Source organism: Protopterus annectens, chromosome 8.part0 (assembly GCF_019279795.1).
Source record: "Protopterus annectens isolate FY-2018-M chromosome 8.part0, PAN1.0, whole genome shotgun sequence".
Lineage (NCBI taxonomy): Eukaryota > Metazoa > Chordata > Ceratodontiformes > Protopteridae > Protopterus > Protopterus annectens.
In genome coordinates this window covers 948,789,019-948,811,812 of record NC_056741.1, presented here as the reverse complement: position 1 = coordinate 948,811,812, position 22,794 = coordinate 948,789,019, and the positions used below count along the sequence as shown (strand labels likewise).

Here is a 22,794-nt window from a genome sequence, read left to right as displayed (position 1 = left end):
TTGCCTCCCTGCAGAAACGTTTAAATTGTTTTTTTTTTTTATTTGTTTCGGAATTTTGATATTTCGAAACATCGATCATATGGTCTCGATCATATGAAATTCGTTGTTTTGGAATTTCAAGATTCTGAAGTGAATCTATATATATATAACGACATACAACAGTGACATGACTCAACTGTGGTGGGCCTCACCAGTAACAACAATGAAACAGTGTACAGAGATGAGGTGGAACAACTGATTACCTGTTGTGGAAATAACAACTTAAAACTAAATGTGAACAATACAAAAAGAGATAATTGTGAACTACAGGAAAAATCTCAAGGAACATTCTCCCCTCACTATCAACACACATCTTGGAACACCAGTACAAATGCCATAGTCAAGAAAGTGCACCAGAGATTGCACTTTTTGAGAAGGCTGAGGAGAGTGAATCTCCCATCAACAGTTTTCACTACCTTCTAAAGAGGTACTATAGAAAGCATCTTTATGAAAAACCTTGTAGTATGTATGAAAACTGCTCTCCCTCTGAGCACAAATCCCTCCAGAGAGTGGTGAAGACAGCCGAGGGGATCATCAATACCAACTTACCACCTATCCATGACTTGTACTTATCCAGATGTCTTGGCAGGGCCAGAGGTATAATTAAAGACTGCACTCATCCTGCTTGCAGATTGTTCCTGCATCTATCATCCAGACAGTGCTTCTGAAACATACATTGCAAAATTACGAGATTCAGGAACAGTTTCTTCCCTAATGACATCAGACTGTTGAACTCTAGTAACAACTATGCTCCATGATGGCCATCTGGGTCAGTAGAAACTATAGTAGCTTGTCTCAAATTGTGCATTAACCTGGTTACCAGTCTCATATAACACTTAATGCAATATTCATCATGACTAACTTATAGGCCATCTAGAGCAGTAGCAATGCAGTAAAATATCTCTTCCTTCAGTGCAATACATGTTGCAAATTCGTAAATTAACCATAGTGCGACACTCTAAAGTCCATTGTGCAATACTCTAATGTTCACAGTGCAATGCTTAAATGTCTCTTTCTATGCAAGGATCAATGCAATGTCTTAACCAACTACCTATGCAATACTAAAATCTCATGCAAGTAAATGTTCACTGAAAAAAGTGTTAAAATGTGTTTCTAATTATGTGCAATATTAGTCTGTCTATCTGCATGTCTGTGATGTAATAGCTAGGTATTATATGTGTAAATGTCTGTGAAAATAGCCTATGTGTTGTTTGCACATTAAGTCCAGAGACACAAAATTTCATTCATTTTTTCCACTTGTGTGATTTGTGAATGACAATAAAATTTACCCATCTTAGATACACACACACACACACACACACACACACACACACACACACATATATATATATATATATATATATATATATATATATATATCATCATCATCTTCTTTCGGCTGTTCCCGTTAGGGGTCGCCACAGCAGATCACCTGTTTCCATTTCTTCCTGTCCTCTGTATCTTGCTCTGTCACAACAACCACCTGCATGTCCTCTCTCACCACATCCATAAACCTTATCTTAGGCCTTCCTCTTTTCCTGTTAGCTGGTAGCTTCATCCTTAGCATCTTTTTCCCAATATACTCAGCATCCCTCCTCAGCACATGTCCAAACCAATGTAATTGTGCCTCTCTGGCTTTGTCTCCAAACCTTCTGACCTGGGCTGACCCTCTAATATACTTATTCCTAATCCTGTCCACCCTCGTCACACCCAGTGCAAATCTTAACATCTTTAATTCTGCCACATCCAGGTCAAACTCCTGCCTTTTTGTCAATGCCACTGTCTCCAACCCATATAACATAGCTGGTCTCACTACCCTCTTGTAGACCTTCCTTTCAGTCTTACGCACTGCCTGTCACAAATCACTCCTGACACTCTTCTCCACCCACTCCATCCTGCCTGTACTCTCTTCTTCACCTCTCTTCCACACTCACTGTTACTTTGAACTATTGACCCCAAGTATTTAAACTCATCACCTTCACCACCTCTACTCCTTGCATCCTCACCATTCCTCTATCCTCCCTTTCATTCACACACATATATTCTGTCTTAGTCCTGTTGACCTTCATTCCTCTTCTCTCTAGAGCATATCTCCATCTCTCCAGGATCTCCTCCACCTGTTCCCTACTCTCACTACAGATCACAATGTCATCTGCAAACATCATAGTCCACGGAGACTCCTGTCTGAACCCGTCTGTCAACCTGTCCATCACCATTGCAAATAAGAAAGGGCTCAGTGCTGATCCTTGATGAAACCCCACCTCCACCTTAAACGCATCCGTCACTCCCACTGCATACCTCACCACCGTCACACTACCCTCATACATATCCTGTACCACTCTTACATACTTCTCTGACACTCCTGACTTCCTCATACAATACCACAACTCCTCTCTAGGCACCCTGTCATATGCTTTCTCTATGTCTACAAAAACACAATGCAACTCCTTCTGACATTCTATGTACTTTTCCATCAACACTGTCAGAGCAAACATCGCATCTGTAGTGCTCTTTCCTGGCATGAAACCATACTGTTGATCACTAATCATCACGTCCCTTCTTAACCTAGCTTTCACTACTCTTTCCCATAACTTCATGCTGTGACTGATCAATTTAATCCATCTGTAGTTACTACAGCTCTGCACATCACCCTTATTCTTAAAAATCGGTACCAAAACACTTTTTCTCCATTCCTCAAGCATCCTCTCACTTTCCAAGATTTCATTAAACAATCTAGTTAAAAACTCAACTGCCATTTCACCTAAACACCTCCATGCTTCCACAGGTATGTCATCTGGGCCAACAGCCTTTCCATTCTTCATTCTCTTCATAGCTATCCATACTTTCTCCTTGCTAATCCATTGTACTTCATGATTCACTATCCCTAAATCATCCAACTTTCTCTCCCTCTCATTCTCTTCATTCATCAACCCCTCAAAGTACTCTTTCCATCTCTTCAACACACTCTCCTCACTTGTGAGTATGTTTCCCTCATTATCCTTTATCACCTTTACCTGCTGCACATCAGCTCGGTCCCTCTGTCTAGCCAATCGGTACAGGTCCTTTTCTCCCTCCTTAGTGTTCAACCTTTCATACAACTCTTCATATGCCTTATCCTTAGCCTTCACCACCTCTCTCTTTGCCATGCACCTCATCTCCTTATACTCCTGTCTACTTTCTTCATCTCTTTGGCAATCCCACTTCTTCTTTGCCAACCTCTCTCTCTGCATACTCTCCTGTACTTCCTCATTCCACCACCATGTCTCGTTGTCGTCCTTCCTCTGTCCAGATGTGATACCAAGCACCTTTCTAGCTGTCTCCCTTACTAGCTCTTCTGTAGTTACCCAGCTATATATATGGATTCCCTTCAAAACAACGAATTACCATAACGTTGACTCTCCAAAATCTCGAAACTCCCTAACATTATGGACCCAAGTAAACTATATATATATATATATATATATATATATATATATATATATATATATATATATATATATATACCATCAGGTTGACTCGCATAACAGCAAAACAACATCGCCAAAAATGTAAATGAATGAACTCCCAGAGCAGCGTATTTCGCATCCAGGAAAAGCTCCTTATAAATACATAGCATAGTAGCACATAAAAGTTATGCAGATCACAAGAGTTATATAGATCATAAAGTAAGGTTACTGTACATTGGAATAGTATTCATTGATTATCCAGTAAGGCAGTGATGGGTTCTGTGGGGTAAACTGGCATCAGATCTGGCTATTTTGTGGTGGCATGTTTCAAGTTTGCTTTAAACTCTGTGACCATCTTATCTAGCTGTTTGATACAGTCAGATATATCTGTATTTAGCCGACTGGCTCTAAGGGACTGACTAAGCACAATGCCTTTATATATATGGGGGGGTCCATACAAGTGCTGTGTACATATCTAGCAGCTTGAACTTCTTTTCTATATGTTATACTAGCTATTGTATTTAATATATATATATATATTAATATCCAAAAAGTTTATGTATGATTTTGAATAACTAGGTTTAATTTTCAAGAAGGTAGTGGTAGAATCAACATTTGTAAAAAAAAAGATTCTAAAGTTTCAGTACTGCCCTGCCACGCTAAAAAATCATCCACAAAGCACTTATAAAAGTTTATGTTTCTAACAAAAGCACTAGTTTCAGAGAATATATTCTCATCTTCTCACATGATAAGTGCAAGATTAGTGTAAGTGTTGGTGACGGCTGTACCGATCACCACTCCTTTCACCTGATGGTATAGGATTTTATCATACAAAAATACATTATTACATAGTACAAGTTCTAATAGAGCACATAGAGCTTCTGCTTGAGTGCTACTCTTGTTAAGGCATTGCTGCGTTTTTCAATTGCTGCTGTATACTGTGCAGAATGATGTCTGTAGAGGTGTGGTGTGGCCACTAATGTTTGCTACCATCTCAGCTGGTGGTGGTGATGATGAATATCATGGTAGTCACAGGTGATCCCCTTGCTGTTTGAATTAAAGGTCCTGAAGATGTCAGCTGGCCTGATTGAGGACAGTGTATCATAATATGCAGCATGTAATGCGCTACAAATATCAGATGTGCCCAGGCAGTAGATCCAGAAGTCCAACACATTTCTCGTTTCAGCATGAGTGATGTTATACCACTGTTTGGTCATGCCTTGTAGGGATCTAAATGGACATTATTAGCCAGGGCTTCAGGGTAACTTGCATCATATGTTAAATGTTAGGGGGAGGGAAAATATTGGGAGTTAGTGTTGTGTACCTGTTGAGAATGTGGCCAATAGCTGTACTGTGACTGCACTTACTTACTAGTTGTTCTAGTGGCATGTCTCTGTGTGGAAAATGTTTATATAGATGACTTACAAGCCATATGGAGGAATCAGAGATGCTACCAGTATGCTGCATGGACAAATGGTTGTTGCCCTTATGTATAACATAATACTGGGCATCGGATAGAATAGTAGCCTTTCCTACTAATGTAATTCTGTTCATGGATACTGATCGGGGTCATTATTGCCACATAGATGTAATCTATGGCTCATAGCACTTCAAAGAGATAGGCAATAACATAAAAGCCACACATGGTGGTAATTTTCTCCCCCGATATGTTGGGAAGGCAGATGTATTTAGTCACATATGGAAACAGTGTATCAAAGAACATCTTGAGTATTCTACAGGCTGATGCCTTTGTTATACCCAGGGTGTTCCCATTTTGTCTCTGAAAGGTCTCTGCAGCAAGTATGGTAAGTGTTATACTTGGTATTCACAGAAATAGGAGGTCTACACATTCTGCCAGTTCCAGTCTGTGTGTCATGTATGCCAACCAATACCCATGTATTCTCACTCCATATGCAGCTGGTCTTTCAGCTAACATGAGATAATACTCCATTAATACTCCATTGGCACCATTTTATGTTGATTGGGTGGGCCCTGTTGTGCATCCAGAAGATCGCTACTTGTGTTTAGCAAGTGCCGATTAATACAAGTTGCTGGTCCTGCCAACATGTCTGCTTACCACAACACTATTTTTTAGCTTGTCCTTTGCCTTTATACTAAGACAAAAATCACCAGTCATGCTTTCCCCATTCTCATTTGCATGCCATTATGCACTCATTAAACTGTGCTTCTTCATTTGCATATCATTATATGGACAGTTGTATAGCCCTTGTATCTCACCTTTTATGTCATTTCTCCATACAGCTATGTAGTTCCATGAATCACTACCTAGTTGTGCTTTCTGGATTTCAGCACAGGAATGTGTTGCAAATTTTATTAATTACAGTAGAGAGTCGATTATCTGAACGCAGATTATCCGAAAAGTCAGTTATCAGAACCAGCCTTCCAAAGTTTTTGGGTAGGAAAAATAATAAAGTCTGAATATGTAAACATTATACATATTCACTTGAGCATTTTTTTTGAGCTTGTAGCCAGCTTGTGTGTGAAAAATATTATTTATTGTCCAGTGGAATCGCTGAATGGTTGAAAAGTGTATTTCTGCGTGCAGGAAAAAAAAAAACAAGATTTTAGAAGTTTTTTTATCCAGTTCAATTATATGTTTGATTATCCGAACTACCCTAGGTCCAAATTAGTTTGGATAATCAACTATACCTATAAATACCACACATTGTGGCAGTGCTAAAGGCCATACCTCACAGAAAGGTAATATCAAGTGGCAACTGTTAATTTTTCCTCCGACAAATCTGGCAAATCAAACTGATAATGAAACCTGTAAAGATAGTAACTTATTTGATTTCTGTGCATCACAATGTTTGGCTATAATATATTTTGTTTCTAAAACAAACTAAGCATGTTATGTGAAGACTTGTCATATGCCACTGTGGTTATTTGGCTTTATTTGTTCACGTTTTAACTGCAAATTAAAAGGGAAGGCAGATAACTGAAACTGTTCTACCTTTCACTTAATGTTTATTGACAGAGTTCAGTACAGTGGAATGAAGATTCACAGACCTCCGGCTGATATTGGCCGCTACACTATGATTCTCCATGAGCATGACAAGGGCAATGAAGCAAATGAAAAAAGGTATACTTACATTTAATATTCATAATGCTCGAATAAGCATTGCAGTTTGTTTTTACATCATGTAATGCATTGTAAAGTCATGTAGTTTACGTATGTACAAACAGTCTGTTCTACCAGTTTATGATTCAGCTTTGATTAATAATGGTGCCTTTAGACAGGCATAGGCCTCCATTCTCATCAGTGTTTAACATGTGTTAGTCTAAGGGATCCTGTTGAAGGTTTGGTACAGTACAGACATGTGTGCTAACTTATATTACTGCTATTAGCCTGGCCCTCAAATTTATATTTTTTGACAGGAAGTTTTCATATATCATGAGATTATAGAATTGTCGAAAATATAAGGCAAAAGAGTTTGAACACCAGTTAAGCCTTGACAAGCCCCCCCCCCCCCCCCCCCATGGTATAACCCTTTCTCAAGAATAGCAAAGCAGGTCAGTCCTGGAATAAATGTATTGGTACTTATCCAATCATCTAGGTTAACTTGAAGGACATTAAGGTGTGACTTTAATTTGCAGGGGAAGTCTCTGCCACGGGTGGATTAGGCACTGAATAACAAATTTGTCTCTCGGTGCTTTTCATGTATGTGCTGGGGGAGATTTCAGTCTCTAGTTCTGTTATTGTGTAGCTATTTTACTTGTGAAGATACAGGAGATTAAGGAGGACAAGGTCACTAAGGGCATGGAATGCAAGGTGTACATCACTCTGCAAGAGACTATATGAAACTGAGTAAAGGGATAGAATTTCAAGTCTTTACTGTTAGCTCATGGACTTTAGGGCAACAATCTTCTTCTTTAGGAATGCTTTAGGAACTGCGGGGACCTTTCAATTGCTTAACAGAAAGGTGCATCCCAAAGGGAGGCACTGTACTCGGTAATTAGCCAGATGTTTGAAATGGGCATTGTGAGACAATGCAGCAACCGACTTTTCTTTACTGATCAACATCTACAACTTAAACAAACTGAAACATTGTGTGAGAGAAGTAGTTATATAATGTTAATGGAGGCAACGTTCTCACAGAAAGCCTATGCAAATGCAAACTAAACCAATCACACACTGCTCACACCAAACACATGAATGCACATATGGTGAGGTGCTTACAAGCAACATAACTAAACCACAAAACCCTCCAAAATGTAGCCTCAGTAACCTCACAAACGCACAAGACAGGCAGTACCCACCATGAAACATATATGAAAGAATCACACTGACCATAAGGCAAACCTCCACACACTCCAATATCCTGTTTATAGGCGACTCCATAGTTAGGCACACCAATGTGCCACTCACCAGGCTGTACAAGGAGACCATCATGGGCAGTTGCCTATCAAGTACTAGGATTCACAACATGCATGCACCAATGTCCTTGCACCACAGGTACATATATGATACAGTCATAGTACACTTGGGTGCAAATGATTTGAGGTGTACCTTCTATATGGGGAAAGACATGATGGAGCTCTAGGAATATGCATGTGAGGCAGGTATGAACCTAGCCTTGAGCAGCATTCTGCCATCATCAAGAATAACGTTGCAATACAAACAAAAGATTATTGATTTTAATAATTGGTTTAGCTTCTGGTGTCATTTCAAGGGGGTACAGTGCATATAAACAAACAAATACATATGTATCAGCTATGAGTATATGATAAACAGCCTGAACTGTTTTGCCAGGGATGGCCTGCACCAATCCCTCATAGCATTTGTATAGTGACTAAATCTTTGTCTACTTCCATAGTATTTTTCAACATAACAAAATAGAATCCAGATAATATAAATGTATTTCTGCCGAATGCAAGGAGCCTTAACAAAAAAAATTCATTCCCTGTAAGCATTGCTTTCCCTGGAAAACATTGAAATGTCACGGAGCATTGGCAAAGACCAATGAGAACATTCCACCACTGTAGAGTTTCAATACCTAACACAAGTTCAGGCTGACTGCACCAGATGGGGGCACTAAAGGCAGTGGTGCCTCCATATTCTTAAACAAAATTCACTTCCAGACTCATTAGACAAAATAATAACCTGGAACGCCTTCATGTCCAGCATGTCCAGTGTATTATCAACAAAAGCTCTTATGATATTACAACTAACTATAGGACCCACTCTATCTCCCCCTCAGCTTATATTTCCTACCTAACTAGTAAGGAGCACCTATGCATTAATCCAAGCAGCATTCTCCTAGAAGCCTTCATCAACTGGGAGACTTAAATTGGTCCTAAACTATATGGGATAGCTTTGCTCCCCACTAACTGTAACTTCCTTCCTAGTAAAATTGGACCACAGAACAATCATATTTGCCATAAGCTGAAGCTGAAAGCATCTTCTAATACTTCAGTATTCAGAAATTGTGCTAAGGCAAATCTAGTAAAACTGAATGATGGCCTGGCTAAAATCAAAATCTCCTTCTAACTTGACCTAACCGCTTATGAAGATTCCTTTGCCTCCAAATTCTATGCACATATAAACAGCTATAGAAATGCATCTGCTCCCCTTTGAAGTAAATGCAACACCATATATAGAAATAAACTCTGTGGTGGAACCCAAGAATAAACAGGCTGTATAATAAAAGAAAAATACTCATTGCATACAAAATTAAGTTTAATTCTCAAGTGGCCAAATACTCTGTTGAAATATTTAACAGGGATCAAATCAACTAAAACCAGGTGTAAGTAAAAATTGTCATCCAGGTGAAGGATAACACACAGCCATCTTTAACTGTGCTAGAAACCTCAGGAACAATGCCCAGCACTGCACACACCTAATAGAAAATTCTATTACATATGCTGACCCAGAGGACATAGCCAATCTACTAGCAGGCATATATAGTTCAAACGTTATCCCCCCATATTCTTAGATCACATATCATATCTACATTCCATTCAAATCTCCAAAGAACAAGTCCTCAATGCACTAGCCAAAGCCAAATGCACTGCATCCATAGGGCCAAATAGAATACCAGGTTTCCTACCGGCCAGCATGAAACAAGACTTGTCAGACCCTATATAGAAACTATTCAATATCAGCCTCCAAACAGGATTTATACCAGATGAATGGAGGATAGCCACAGTCATCCCTTTGCACAAAGGTGGGGAATAAGTGGATAGAGGTAATTATAGAACCATAACAATGACCATCATCATTATCATCTGTAAAAGTAAAGAAACGGTCATTGTGGAGTTAATAAACAATTACAGTGGTAACCACCAAACTGTCAGCTTAAGCCAGTTAGGATTCATCAAAGGCAGATCACGACTACTTAATCTGGTCAACTTATTTGAGAAGGATACTGAAGCAATGGATTATGGCAATCATTACACACCGCATATCTAGACCTCATAAAGGTTTCAGCACCATCCCATACTGTAACTGTAGATAAACTCACACAGCTAAATGTAAGTCCCTGTGTAACTCACTGAATAGCAAACTGGATCATAAACAGAACCCGAGAAATTAGGTTGGGTAGCTCTACCTCCTTCAAAAGACTTGTCACTAGTAGTGTATGCCAGGGTTGAGTCCTTGGGCCACTCCTCTATGACATTTACTTCTCGGAGATCAAAGCAAATGTTAATGGTATATGGCTGACCTCATTTGTAGATAGATAACTGCAAACATGGTGCCATCATAAATATCCCACAGGATATCAAGATCGTCCAAGAGAGCTTTTCCAAAACAAATAGCTGGTGTTAAAACCATGGTTTAAAAGTAAACAACAAGAAATGTATAATAGTATCCTTTGGCAAGCATTACCTTCCTTGTAGCTATCACAGTGATAACGCCCCCTGAAAGTTGATCCTGTAACCATAGATCTAGGAATATCTGTAGACATGTATCTACTATTATAAAGAAGTTATTTTTCTTTCACAGTCTCTTATCTAAAGGTGAGGCGGCCACAGTGGTGTAGTGGTTAGTGTTGCCGCCTCACAGCAAGAGGTTCTCCGGTTCGATCCTCGGTTGGGCTACCTTCTGTGCGGAGTCTGCATGTCCTCCCTGTGGTCACGTGGGTTTCCTCCGGGTGCTCTGGTTTCCTCCCACATCCCAAAAACATGCTGTTGGTGGATTGGACACTCTAAATTAGCCCTAGGTGTGAGTGTGTGCATGTGTGTGCCTTCTGTGGAAGGTTGGGCACCGGGCTGGCAACTCAACACTGTAAAATTCCACTGCCAATCATGAGTGGACAGGTGATCCGCTGTGGCGACCCCTAACCGACAAAAGCCAAAAGAAGAAGAAGTCTCTTATCTAAAGGTATGGTGTCCAGGTCTAGAGATCAAATTATTCCACGGTCTTCATTAGTCCATTCAGTGCTCTGCTCTATACATTCCAGGAAATTATGGAATTCCCTCTCACTTCCTTTCCAGAAAACAATGATGTCATCCAAGAAACGACCATAAAATGTCCAATAATCACTAAATACACTTTTAAACACAATTTTCTTTTCCCGAAATGCCAAGACAATATTGGTGAATATGGGGGCATAATTTGCATAAGCATAATTATGCAATTATGCATATGCATAATTTCCTGGAATTTATAGAGCAGAGCACCAAATTTCTGGAATTCATGAGTACTATTACATGGGATACCACCCATTACTTGGACATCACACTACAAAAAAACAGGGACATCAAACAATTTACGCCCAATGTTTTTAGAAAACCCACATATTCCAACACCCTCCTGCACTTTGATAGTTGCCATCCACTGTCACAGAAAAAATCCCTAGTAAAAGTGCAAGGGGTTAGGATAGCAAGAATGGTATCAGAACTTGATAAATTTGTACATCAGTTAAATATATTAAAAAACATGATGACAAAGGGAGGATACCAAGAAACATTTGTGGATGGGATATTGAAGGAAGTTACAACAAAGAGAGAGAATGGACATTTTATTCCTCCGTTAGGGGAAAGCACAGAGTAGTGAAGAAGCAGTTGTACAAAATGAAGGGGAACACTTCAATAAATCAAGTATATTTAGTTTTAACAACCAGTTCTATATTATTAAAAGGATTTTAACACACATTTGGCACATATTCAGTGCAAACCCAGAACACCTTGACTTGGTAGGAACATTCTCTAAAATTGTTTATAAAAAAAGACACCAGCATAAAAAATATGATGGAAACCTTTAGAAAGATGAATGCAAGGATGGGGAGCATGGTAAAATGTGGATTTTGCATGCAATGCAAATATATCCTTGAAGGCAAGGAGGTATATATACCCAATTATGGTGGATATACAATAGGAAACAAGTTCACTTGCAGCAGTAAGGGAGTTATATATCTAGCTAAGTGCTCCCTGTGTCCATGTTTTTACATCGGAAAAAACATCAATGTACTGAGAACTAGACTCTACCAACATTATTATGGCATTGGTAGGAATGAAACAAAAAATGCCCTAGCTGCACATATTGGCTTGCATCCAGGACACGGTTTCAGGTTCACTGTCATTGAGCAAGTCACTTTGGGTGAGGGGGGGACCCCTAAATGAATATCTAGAACTGAAGGAGCTGAGATGGCAAATGAGAACTAATGCCTCTGAGGCACCAGGACTTAACAGTGCAATTTCTATTAGTTCTATTTTAAAACTTAAAGCAGAATTTTATATGCAAGTGTTTTATACAGGATGATGTCATGTAGTAATTTTAAGTAGTTATTTGTATTTATGTATGAATTTATGTTTTGTATATAGGAAGTGATTTCATTTTATGTGATTAAGACAATGTATAAAAGGTGAGGTTTTTGTTACAATGGTATTCTGATGAAGTTTCTATTGTGAGACGAAAGCGCTCAATCAATAAATCGGTTGTGAATCTTACTGGCTTCTATCTGGCTTTTTATATCAGTTTGTGGTTGGTGTGTGCTTTTCATAACATATATCTTTGTTACTCCTGAAAGCAGTGTCAGGGGGGAATACCTCCAAACTTCTTAGCACAAGAAATCTGGACAAAGCCTAAAATAATGGGGTCAAAGGCCCAATAGTAGGGACAGGTTTTAAATATTGGTCTTATAAAGTATACTCTTAGAAAATTGCTAGAATAACGAGGTTTGTATTAGTACATATTCTGAAACACAAAGATATGTCATTATTTCATGAGTTCAGTTCTCATTGATTTGACAGAAAACCACAAATTTTATGAGGTGAAAATCTGGATAGTTAAGAGGTATGGTCAAAGGTCAGGTATAAATATTCTACATATGTTGCTTAATACTTTGAAGTCTGTTTTATTGCCTGGGTGAACTAAGGAGAAAAATCAATAAAAAATGGCTTTGTCCAATCAAAAATGAGGTGACACTGTACTCTGGATTCTTAATAGGCTTCTTGAGGTCTCAGTTAGTATACCCTGATATAATCATGGCTACTGTAGATTTGCAGAATAACAAATTATGCTTCCCAAAGTATTATTCTGAATGTCTGTGACAGAGATTGGTGTAAGGCTTTGGAAGCCTTTCTTCTTCATTTGGTCTTTAAGTATCTGAAGCGTATCATAAAATAGGACAAGTATATGTAATACAGTATAAAAACAGTTATTAGATCTGATATTTAGGATTATCACTGGGGTTTTATAAAATGTGAGCTATATTTAAAATGAAGCTAATTTTAGCTCAGACACTTCCTTTACTGATGACTAACATGAGAATTGGATATATATGTATCGTGGATGGTTTTGTCAGTAACAAAAGAATCGTGTGCATGTAAGTTCATGTTTTAGAATTAGGCCTTCTGCCCTTGAGTGTCATTATAAGCCTAGCCAAATTCTGCATCCCAAAGGTAAGAATCAAACCCTATACCTTGTGCGTATGAGATAAACACATTATGACTCATACTGTCAAAAGCAATTTAATCCAAGGGACTATTTTTTTCTTTTTCCAAAAAATTTTTATTTCTTCTGTTTACGTTTACTCTTTGCATTTATCTTTATTTGTTGTGTTTTGAGGTTATTTTATAACTGAAATAAGGTAGCCCAGAGGTACAGCCTATATTGTCTGTTAGAGAACACCCCTGTTGCTAAACAGTAAACACACTCAGTGTAAGGGTCTGGTATCTTATTATGCCACGAGGAATGCTTTTACCAGACAATAAAGCACAAATTGCTGGGTAGATATCCTGTGTTCACTGAGATAGCACTGTTATATTAAAACATATTTCAAGGAGCTGTCAGTATGATGCAAACTTCAGGTACAAATAGTGTCACAATGCACACTAAACATTTTTGTGCAGTACACAAAAGGGTCAGGATGCATTTTTCTGTCTGTGCCACAGCAACTGTTAGCTCATATTTTTCTGTGTTGCAGTTCATATTTACCAAACTACTAATAGTAAAATTTGTTATGCTGCTGTTGGCATTTGGACTGTACATGCAAGATGTTGATTGTGCTAAATTCTACTTTATATTTAATATATGTGTAGTATCTTTAAATTGCTAAAGCTGTGTTGTGTTTGGTTATGTTTCACATGACAGTTAAACGATTAACTTTGAAAATGCATTAAACTTTCAATAAAACGTCCTGTTTGGATATGCTTTTGAGCCTGCTTGTCTGTTTTTGTAAAAATTGTTGCCAAGGCATTTTTCCCGCCCCTATTCATTTTTTTCCCCTGGGGGGGGGCACTGTGGGTCTCTCCCTGAGCTCCAAATGGCTAGCTACTCCTCTGGTAAGAAGTAACACAGATGTTTAAAAGCAGCACAATTGAAGTAATTCCCCAGCAATGATTTTGAGCAACTGGAATTAAAGGAAATATGTGGATTAGCAGAAAAGGACAGACGTAAAGGCATAGGGAGACTAAAGTATAAGATACAGGTTATGTGTTACAGGAAAAGAAAGAAAAGTTGAGACTAATAAAGTCACTGATTTTTAACTGGGGGAAGAAAGAGAGGGGTAACTTTCCAAAAGTAAAACACAGCTGTATTCTCATCTACAAGGTAAAAACAACAGAAGGCAATTAAATGTGAAACAAGCCATGCTGTGTTAAGCTTTAGAGCATCATGTTGCTTCAGAATATCATATTTTGGAGATGCAGATGGTAACTGGTGAATTATTCCATCCTAGCAGCTCTACTTATATGGATTGCAGTATGAAAGAAATTGGAGACCCTGCTGAGAAAAACAAATGTTAAATATTACCGGAGTTCCGCTGTGGTGACCCCTAACCGGGAAAAGCTGAAAGACACAACAACAACTGGTCATCTGCAGCAGTGAAGTAGTTTTCTCTAGTAAGAGCTGTATGATGCATACTTTGCTGAATTTAACTTGAAGAGAATGGGATTCTCAGAGCTGCTACATTAGAGGGATAATGTTTTACCTTGTGCCCTGTTTGAGGATTGGATGGCAAAGCCCACTTACAAAAAACACTTGGCTTCTGGTTCGGATAGTTTTTGGTTGAGTGCTGGTTCTACAAATTATGCTTACTGATACAATAATTGCTCTTTGCCGTTCTTTGGTAATTTAATTTTTAACCTTAAGCAGTTGGTTGACATACATCTTCAGGATTAAGTAAGCATTTTGATGGGTTTAATTGTTGTTGTTTGTCTTTCGGCTTTTAATGGTTAGGGGTCGCCACAGCGGAACTCCGATCCGCTAATGATTAGCAGTAGATTTTCACGAACGCCGAGGTGCCAGCTCGACGTTCAACCTTCAATGAAGGCACGCAATGAAGAGAAAATAATGGTAGAGAAATCACGTCATTTGAAAATTAAACAGTTTTTCACATCCTAAACTGCATGTAGTTGAACAGACATTGTCACTACTCATTTAACCAAAGATTGACTGTAGAATGCATTTTTTTCTAGTGCCTTATATTGTTTGACAAGTGTTTTTTTTAGTTATCATTTTTGTCATTTCTTTTTTTTTTTAAGTCTGGCTAATTATCATTTGCTTTCTGCCATGTTTAACATTGTGTATAAATGCTATAATTTAGTTCTGTTGCATTTTTGCATTGCAAAACAAAAGCAGTTCATCAAAAGATACTTTTTTTCTAGGTGTCCCTCTGGGATTCTATTTCCCACTGAGCACCCCTATCCACCTTCCTGTTTGCCTTCATCAGTTTTTGGCAACACGCCTGTGAATTGTGCTGGGCGGAAGGCTAAACAGAACTGGATGCATAATTCCTTTTGAGACATAAAGAAAGCAGACCACTGATAACCTGACCCATGCCACTCATCTACCCATTATTTTGCAGAACTTTCCTGATTTTCCATCATATTTTCACCCTAGCCATTTTATTTATATGTAGTGAAGAAAGGAGATACTGCCAGCACAGCTAGCTGAAATTTTGTAAATAACTATATGTCACTGGTGAATAACGAAATGATTTATATAAGATGCTTGTGTTACAAATGTATTAGAACTGTGTGTCATCTGTATATCAAACTGCTTGTACAGACGTGTGTGTTGAAATGGTATTTGCAAAGTATTGTTTGAAATGTTACCACAGTGTGCCCTACTGGAAGAGAACAGAAATGTACATGCACTATTGTAACTGTTTAAATGTATATATTTTAACAGTAGAAACTGGAATATAGGAGGTTAACTGAAATTAAATTACTTTATGGCTAGGCCATAAAAGATGGTATTTTTCAGTTTTCAATGCAGCAAGAGACACAATATCTGCACTAGGAAACTGTCTGCAATTTCTTTAGGGTGAACTAGCTATTAGTCTTAAAAGCATGAAGGAATGCAATTGTTTTATGACTTCCAGCATCCGCCAGAGATCTGAGGAGAAGCCCTTGTGTATATATTTTTGCAGGTAGATGCTAAATACTACCAGCTTCAGTAATGAGGGTTTTGGCCTGGGAACTATAAGTCAGATGACAAAACGTGATGTCATTCTGCAAGCTATCCCAGCAGTAATATTTGAGATATTATTTTGAGAAGTCTCTTAGTGAGACAAAGCATTTTGTATTCAGTCTTAGACCTGACAAGAACCATTCACCACAACATCTGCCTTGCTCTGTTAGTAAGTTCTTAGGTTATAGTACTTTTGTTAGATTCAGTCAGAAATATATTGAAGGTTAGTTTAGATATTTTTCTTTATTTATTTGAGACTGTCCTGCAATGTTGTTTTAAATATTTCCTATGGTTTTGAACTCTGATGTTACTGTGAATATATAAATTACTATTGTCTTGTTATTTTATTATTTATTAAATACATTAAAACCTTTCATTGTGACTGATCTGTGTAGAGATGTTTAAGTGCTGAGAATACTTTCATATTTATTTGGTGACATTGTGTAGGCCACTCCTAACAAACATGCTCTTGGTCAAACTAACATTTGTATTAGTATTAATAGTACACAGCAAAATTGGACACCCTTTGTTAAAGGCCTTAAAGTACCTGATAAGGAATGACTAGTGGCAGTGGAAAATACCTTATAGTCTGGGCAGAAGGGGCATAGCTAGTAAACTTGTGCCAGCCTTTCCCAGGTGTGTGTGTGTGTGTGTGTGTGTGTGTGTGTGTGTGTGTGTGTGTGTGTGTGTGTGTGTGTGTAAATCAAACCTCAAAAGAGTATATGTGTCAGCTACTTGGGCAGGGACATGAAGCACCAGTTGGACAGAGAGGGTGCTGGAGGTCTTGGTTTGGTCACTCAGCTGAGATCTCAACTCTATAGCTGTGCCAGTGGGGAGTCTTACTGGGGATCTGGAAAAAGAGGGAGAAACCAGAGAAACCAGCCCCAGACTGACTGTGGTCTCTGTCTGCTCTTAAGCGAAATTGCACTTGATGCAGAGTGCTGCATCTGGAAATACTGTGTGTTTACTTGTTATCCTCCCAGTGTACATCCCCCACTGTTCCAGTGGTGAGGATTGAGGCTCCTTGATTACTGAGTGGAGGAGCATCATGCACATACACACACACACACACACACACACACACACACACACACACACACACACACACACACACACACACACACACACGTTTATTTTCTTGTAAATTACACAGGACTACAGCCAGTCAATAATGACATATACTAGTATTTCATATTTCTTATTGTTTAGAAAATGAATGTTGATGATGTAAAACTTGTTGTATTAGCTTTTTTAATGGAATTAGCGAAAACATTTATGCATTGTCCCAGATTTGTGGCCTTTGTCTCCCTATGCTTTTTGCCATTATTCAAAATGCTTAAGCAAAGAAGTTCAGAAGCATGATCTGCCCTTCTCTCTATTTATTTGTTTATTTATTGGCATTTGTTTACTGGGATAGTCCACTGGGCCATTGAGAGCCAATTTTCAGTGGAGGCCCGGGCAGAAAAGCTCAAAAGAAAGTAACACATTTAACAATATGAAAATTTTACAGTAAAATACTCATGGGTAGACATTAGCAATTAGTTAAAGCAGAGAATGAAATTGTGTAGAGAGTACAATAAATGTAATCTTAAAATAATAGCAAAGACAATAAAAGTAAAACAGGTGCATTGTATTAATGATTCTAAGTGCAGTTAAGTTATCACTGACAACGTATTGATAGTGCCATAAGAAATGTGAATTTATATAAGAAGAAATGAATGTCATGTTTTGGAAGGAGTATATAATCTCATCCTGTATTACAGAACTGGATCTTTTATTGTGTATAGCAACTTCTTACATTTTCTGAGCACATTACAGTACATGACCTAGGTTATATAGATAAAGTGATCCCTTTTGAAGAAGATTAATTCCATTAATAGTTAATTCATGTTATTATTACCAGCATGACAAATTATTTTCTATTGTTCAAACAAAAATACCATAAGAAGAAGACAGATCAAAAGAAACAGTAACTTAGCTGCCTGAGTTCTCTTCTGCTCAGAAGAAATTCACACAGTTTAATGCTTGGCTTAGTTAGCATTATATGCATTGCATTTCTAATTTTACAGTTACCTGCTAGCCTACATTCCTTGTGACAGTGGGAATTCCCAATAACAAATACAATGAACAAAACTCAAACTGATCAATACCATGTGATCAAACTGTTATGTATAGTCAGAGATAGATCATGATCAAATAGAACCCTAGGCATGACAGTGGACCACGTCCCACCCCAGCCATAAATGAATCCCATTACAATGTTTCTTCCTAGTTACCATAAAACACTATTCAAACCTGTCAGTATGCATGCTGGTTTACTCTTTACTTTTGAAATGATCACAGAAATTTGGATTTAATTTAAAACTTTTATTAAAAATTTTGCAGCAAAAACACTGAAAGCCATTTGAGAAACAAAACACTAACATTGAAAATGGACTTAGCATGAGTAACAGTACACTTCTCTTCCTTTGAAACTCCAATTTAATGAAAATGCATATGGCAACCCATTAAACTACAAGAGACATGCTCAGATTCATAGAAAAATAGCATACAGTGAAACGCTAATTAGTGTTAATCTGAAGGGTACAGGGATTCAAAAGAGAAATTTATGACACATTTGGGACACATTTGAAAGCTTGGGGCAGCTCATTGGACTTAAGTGCTGTTTTCAAGGGCAATCCAGTTTCTGGTGAAGAGACTTGGTCTGTCTCATGTATAGTAGGCAAACAAAGGCTGAAGAAATCAAACCCTGCACTACAGGAAGCAGCTCAATAACAGCTCATAGCCTTACTCATCTATACAAGGTAGCAGACAAACTGTTGTAACCCAACACGATGCATTTCACAACCACGTGCCTGCAAAAAACAAGGCAAATTAAAATGCATTCACAATTACATTTTAACATTAAACCTGTAGGTTTCATACTGTCCAGCTGAATCACAGCCAAATAGTAAACCAAGGATCATACCTAAAGAAGATAGTTCATATAATGATGATAGTGGTCCTGTTTACTACTATCAGTTTCTTCCTTTACAACATAACTACAATGAGATACAGGAACTAAGAAGATACACACACACACACACACACACACACACACACACACACACACACACACACACACGCACACACGCACGCACGCACGCACGCACACACACACACACACTCACTCACACATATCATTAGTTATAGTGTTCATGGGTTGTCTGCCCTAGTTAAGAGACATACACTATTTTCTGAAGATTACTATGTATTGTAATGACTGGACTTAATAATTGTTAGTGACTTACTAGAATGCTTCACATGGAGGTCTGTTCAATTAACTTTAAGTCTCAGGTAATTTGGGTAATTTCAAGTCTCAGGTAACCAGGGTAGCTTCAAGTCTCAGATAACATGGATAATATGGGTAACTTGAATTTTCAGGTAATTTACACACACAGTAAATGGTAAATTGCAACTCACATAAATGATGTGATCACAGTTGTCACTTCCATTATAGAAAGCTGTACACAATTCCACTGCCACTTCCATTGCAAAAAAAAAGCTGCAATTCCACTTAAAACTGTACCAAATGATTTAAGCTGTCCCAAATGAAACCAAAAGAAACTGAACTTGGAAATAAATGTTACAATGACATATGAAATGTCAAAGAGAAATATCATGCTTGTAAATATGGCAAATGGCAATTCAACTTCCAAAATGAAACCATGAACCTCGAAAAAAATGCTGCTGCACTACTTCCAAAGTCAAACAAGGTACTTGTAAATTGACTATATAGCTCCAGGGCCAATGAGACAGATGGGAAAATTTTTGAATCTAAAGCAGACCAAATGATAATCATGCACAGAATGAGGAAGTAATGAGGGTGGGGATGAGCGTGAGACAGTTTTTGCTTCTTTCTTTCTTTCTTTCTTTCTTTCTTTCTTTCTTTCTTTCTTTCTTTCTTTCTTTCTTTCTTTCTTTCTTTCTTTCTTTTCTTTGTAGCATTTACAGCTCCCACAGCCAGGAACATTTCTTTGGCAGCTGCATATGTCACCTTGGTCTGGATCTGGAGCTATATATACTATGGGTGTAAAACATTTTAGAAATGTCTTCAGTACTACTGTTGAGTGACTAGTAACATGCATACATATATGCATACATATAAATATTTCAAGCATGGGCATTAATGCCCTTCTCTTAAATATCTACATGAGATACTGTACAAGTTCAGATATTTTAGTCTTTGATAATAACTTAAATTTTCACATCCACGGATCCTCTTGGTATATTTCCACTGTATTCTTTCTAGTTTACTCATGCTTGTTTTCTTATAATGTTTCCATATTATTCCATACTCAAGTTTAGGTCTAATGTAATTAACAAACAGTGACTTCATTTCTGATTTCCTAGACTTTAAAAATCTTTTTATACAACATATAGTTCTATAACTATAATTAACCAATTGGTTGACATGATTAGAAAAACTCACAGCTGGATCTACGCATATACCCAGGTCCTTAAATGAATCTGCAGTTTCAATGCCTGTGTGCTGTATTAAATATTCACCTTTCAGTTTATGCCTCCCAGATCTCATATGCTTAATTTTTGATATATTTATCAGCATATTATTCTTCTGTGCCTCAATGGTCAATTTAGTCAAGTTCTTTTGCAGACATGGCCTATCTATAACACATGTAATCGGTTTACCCAGTTTCAGGTCATTTGCATATAGACTGTAGAACACCTCAGATGAAAAGGGATTGAAAGATACAATCTAAACAAGTAAACAAGGGCCTAAGACAGAGCGCTGTGGAACACCCTAACTCTGTCCAATAATTTCTCCCGTCCAGTTTTTGTATTATATTTGCCATGTCCTATATGTAAGCCATGCAGCTATCCGTCTTTATCAAGAGTACATAAATACCTAGTTGTTTTAATTTATTGAACAGTGTTTTGTGTATGACCCTGTCAAATGCTGAAGTTAAATCTGTATAAATTACTTCACAGCACAAGTTTTCATTCATGGCTGTAATTATATTGCTACAGAACATCATGTTACAGGTAGTAATAGAGCTATTTTCAGAATATGCATGCTGATATGTGGTTTCAAGTCATAACCTTTACAGTTCTAACAATAACTTATCCAGTATTACCTTCCCCATTATTTTTCCACCACATGAAAGTAGACTTAAAAGCCTGTATGGCTCTGGGTTTGCCCTACTGCCCCTTTACTTAAAGACAGGTTTAATAAGTGCATGTCTCCAATCTTGAGGAATCTCCCCATATTTATATAACCTAGCGAATAATACATATAATGGTACTGTAAGTTCTTGCTGAACTGTTCCCAGGGCATAATTACAAATTCTGGCCCCACCCTCTGCTTTGTTTGGATCTAGTTTGCATAGTTCTTTTTCAATATAATCTAATTTGATTTCAGTATCTGAGGTTACCTGGATGTCACTAGGACAAATAATCACCCCCTTGTGGAGCCAAACGGTTTTGCATAAAATTTTGTAAATATATCTATAATCTGTTTTGTCTGAGAATAAATTTTAGAATCTATGCATAGTTTGTCAATTTGTATGTCATTACACCTTCCATACTTCATGTATCTATAATAAAGTTTCCTATTATGCTCAATATCTGTATGGATTAAAAATGATTCTGGTGTGGCAGCTAAGGATATGGGGGAAGAGACTAAACATAAGATAATACAAAAACTGAGAAAATGGAAGCTTTGTTATATGTATATGGATAGTAAGATACAAGCAATTAAAATGTTTTTAGTCCCATTTGTCTTATACACAGGTCAGGCATATTTTTATCAATCAGTGGAGAAGTTGTGGCCAGCAATTAAAAAAAGCTGAAGGACTTTATCTGGGAGGGGAAGATGGCAAGAGTCAAGTGAGATAATTTGATTCTTCCAGTCAAACAGGGTAGATTGGGATTACCCAATTTGAAGGGTTATTTCAGAGCTAGACAGTTAATGCTCCAATACATATCAAAAGCAGAAAACTAAAATTCAAAGTGGAAAGGGATGATGATGAAACAGGGCGGTAGCTCAAGAAACAAGGAGAGACTGGACTTTTGGATGCAGGCCTTTAAGGAGAATAACAATAATCATACAGAATATTATATCTTTGAAGTAGCAGAAAGTATCCTAAGAACTAAGCCAACACAGGAATGGAGATTCTGCTGAAGGGGATGACTGCAATTAGGGATATGATAATAGGCAAGAGGGAGCTGGAATTTATTGGAGAAAACTGGCAAAGGAGCCAAGGTTTTGGGAGCAAATAGCTAGAGGGAAAGATGATAGAATGGAAGGATGCAAAGAATTTATTTGGACTGCAGGTTAGAGATTGCCTTCCTTATTAAGGATTGATATCAGAGCATAGGCAAAGAGAAAGAAATAGGGCATCCTAAATGAAAGACCAGCACTGGCAGAGT

The 22,794-nt window shown here is 37.8% G+C and overlaps 1 protein-coding gene across 1 annotated transcript in view; it reads left to right on the top strand.

The window, feature by feature from the left end:
• The window catches only part of LOC122809178 (beta-1,4-galactosyltransferase 3-like), a 267,951-nt gene that overhangs the window by 155,704 nt on the left and 89,453 nt on the right, over positions 1–22,794 (top strand). Inside the window, exon 6 of the mRNA XM_044080478.1 lies at positions 6,484–6,588. Within this exon, the coding sequence (XP_043936413.1) occupies positions 6,484–6,588 (105 nt within the window). The remainder of the gene's footprint in view (positions 1–6,483; positions 6,589–22,794) is intronic.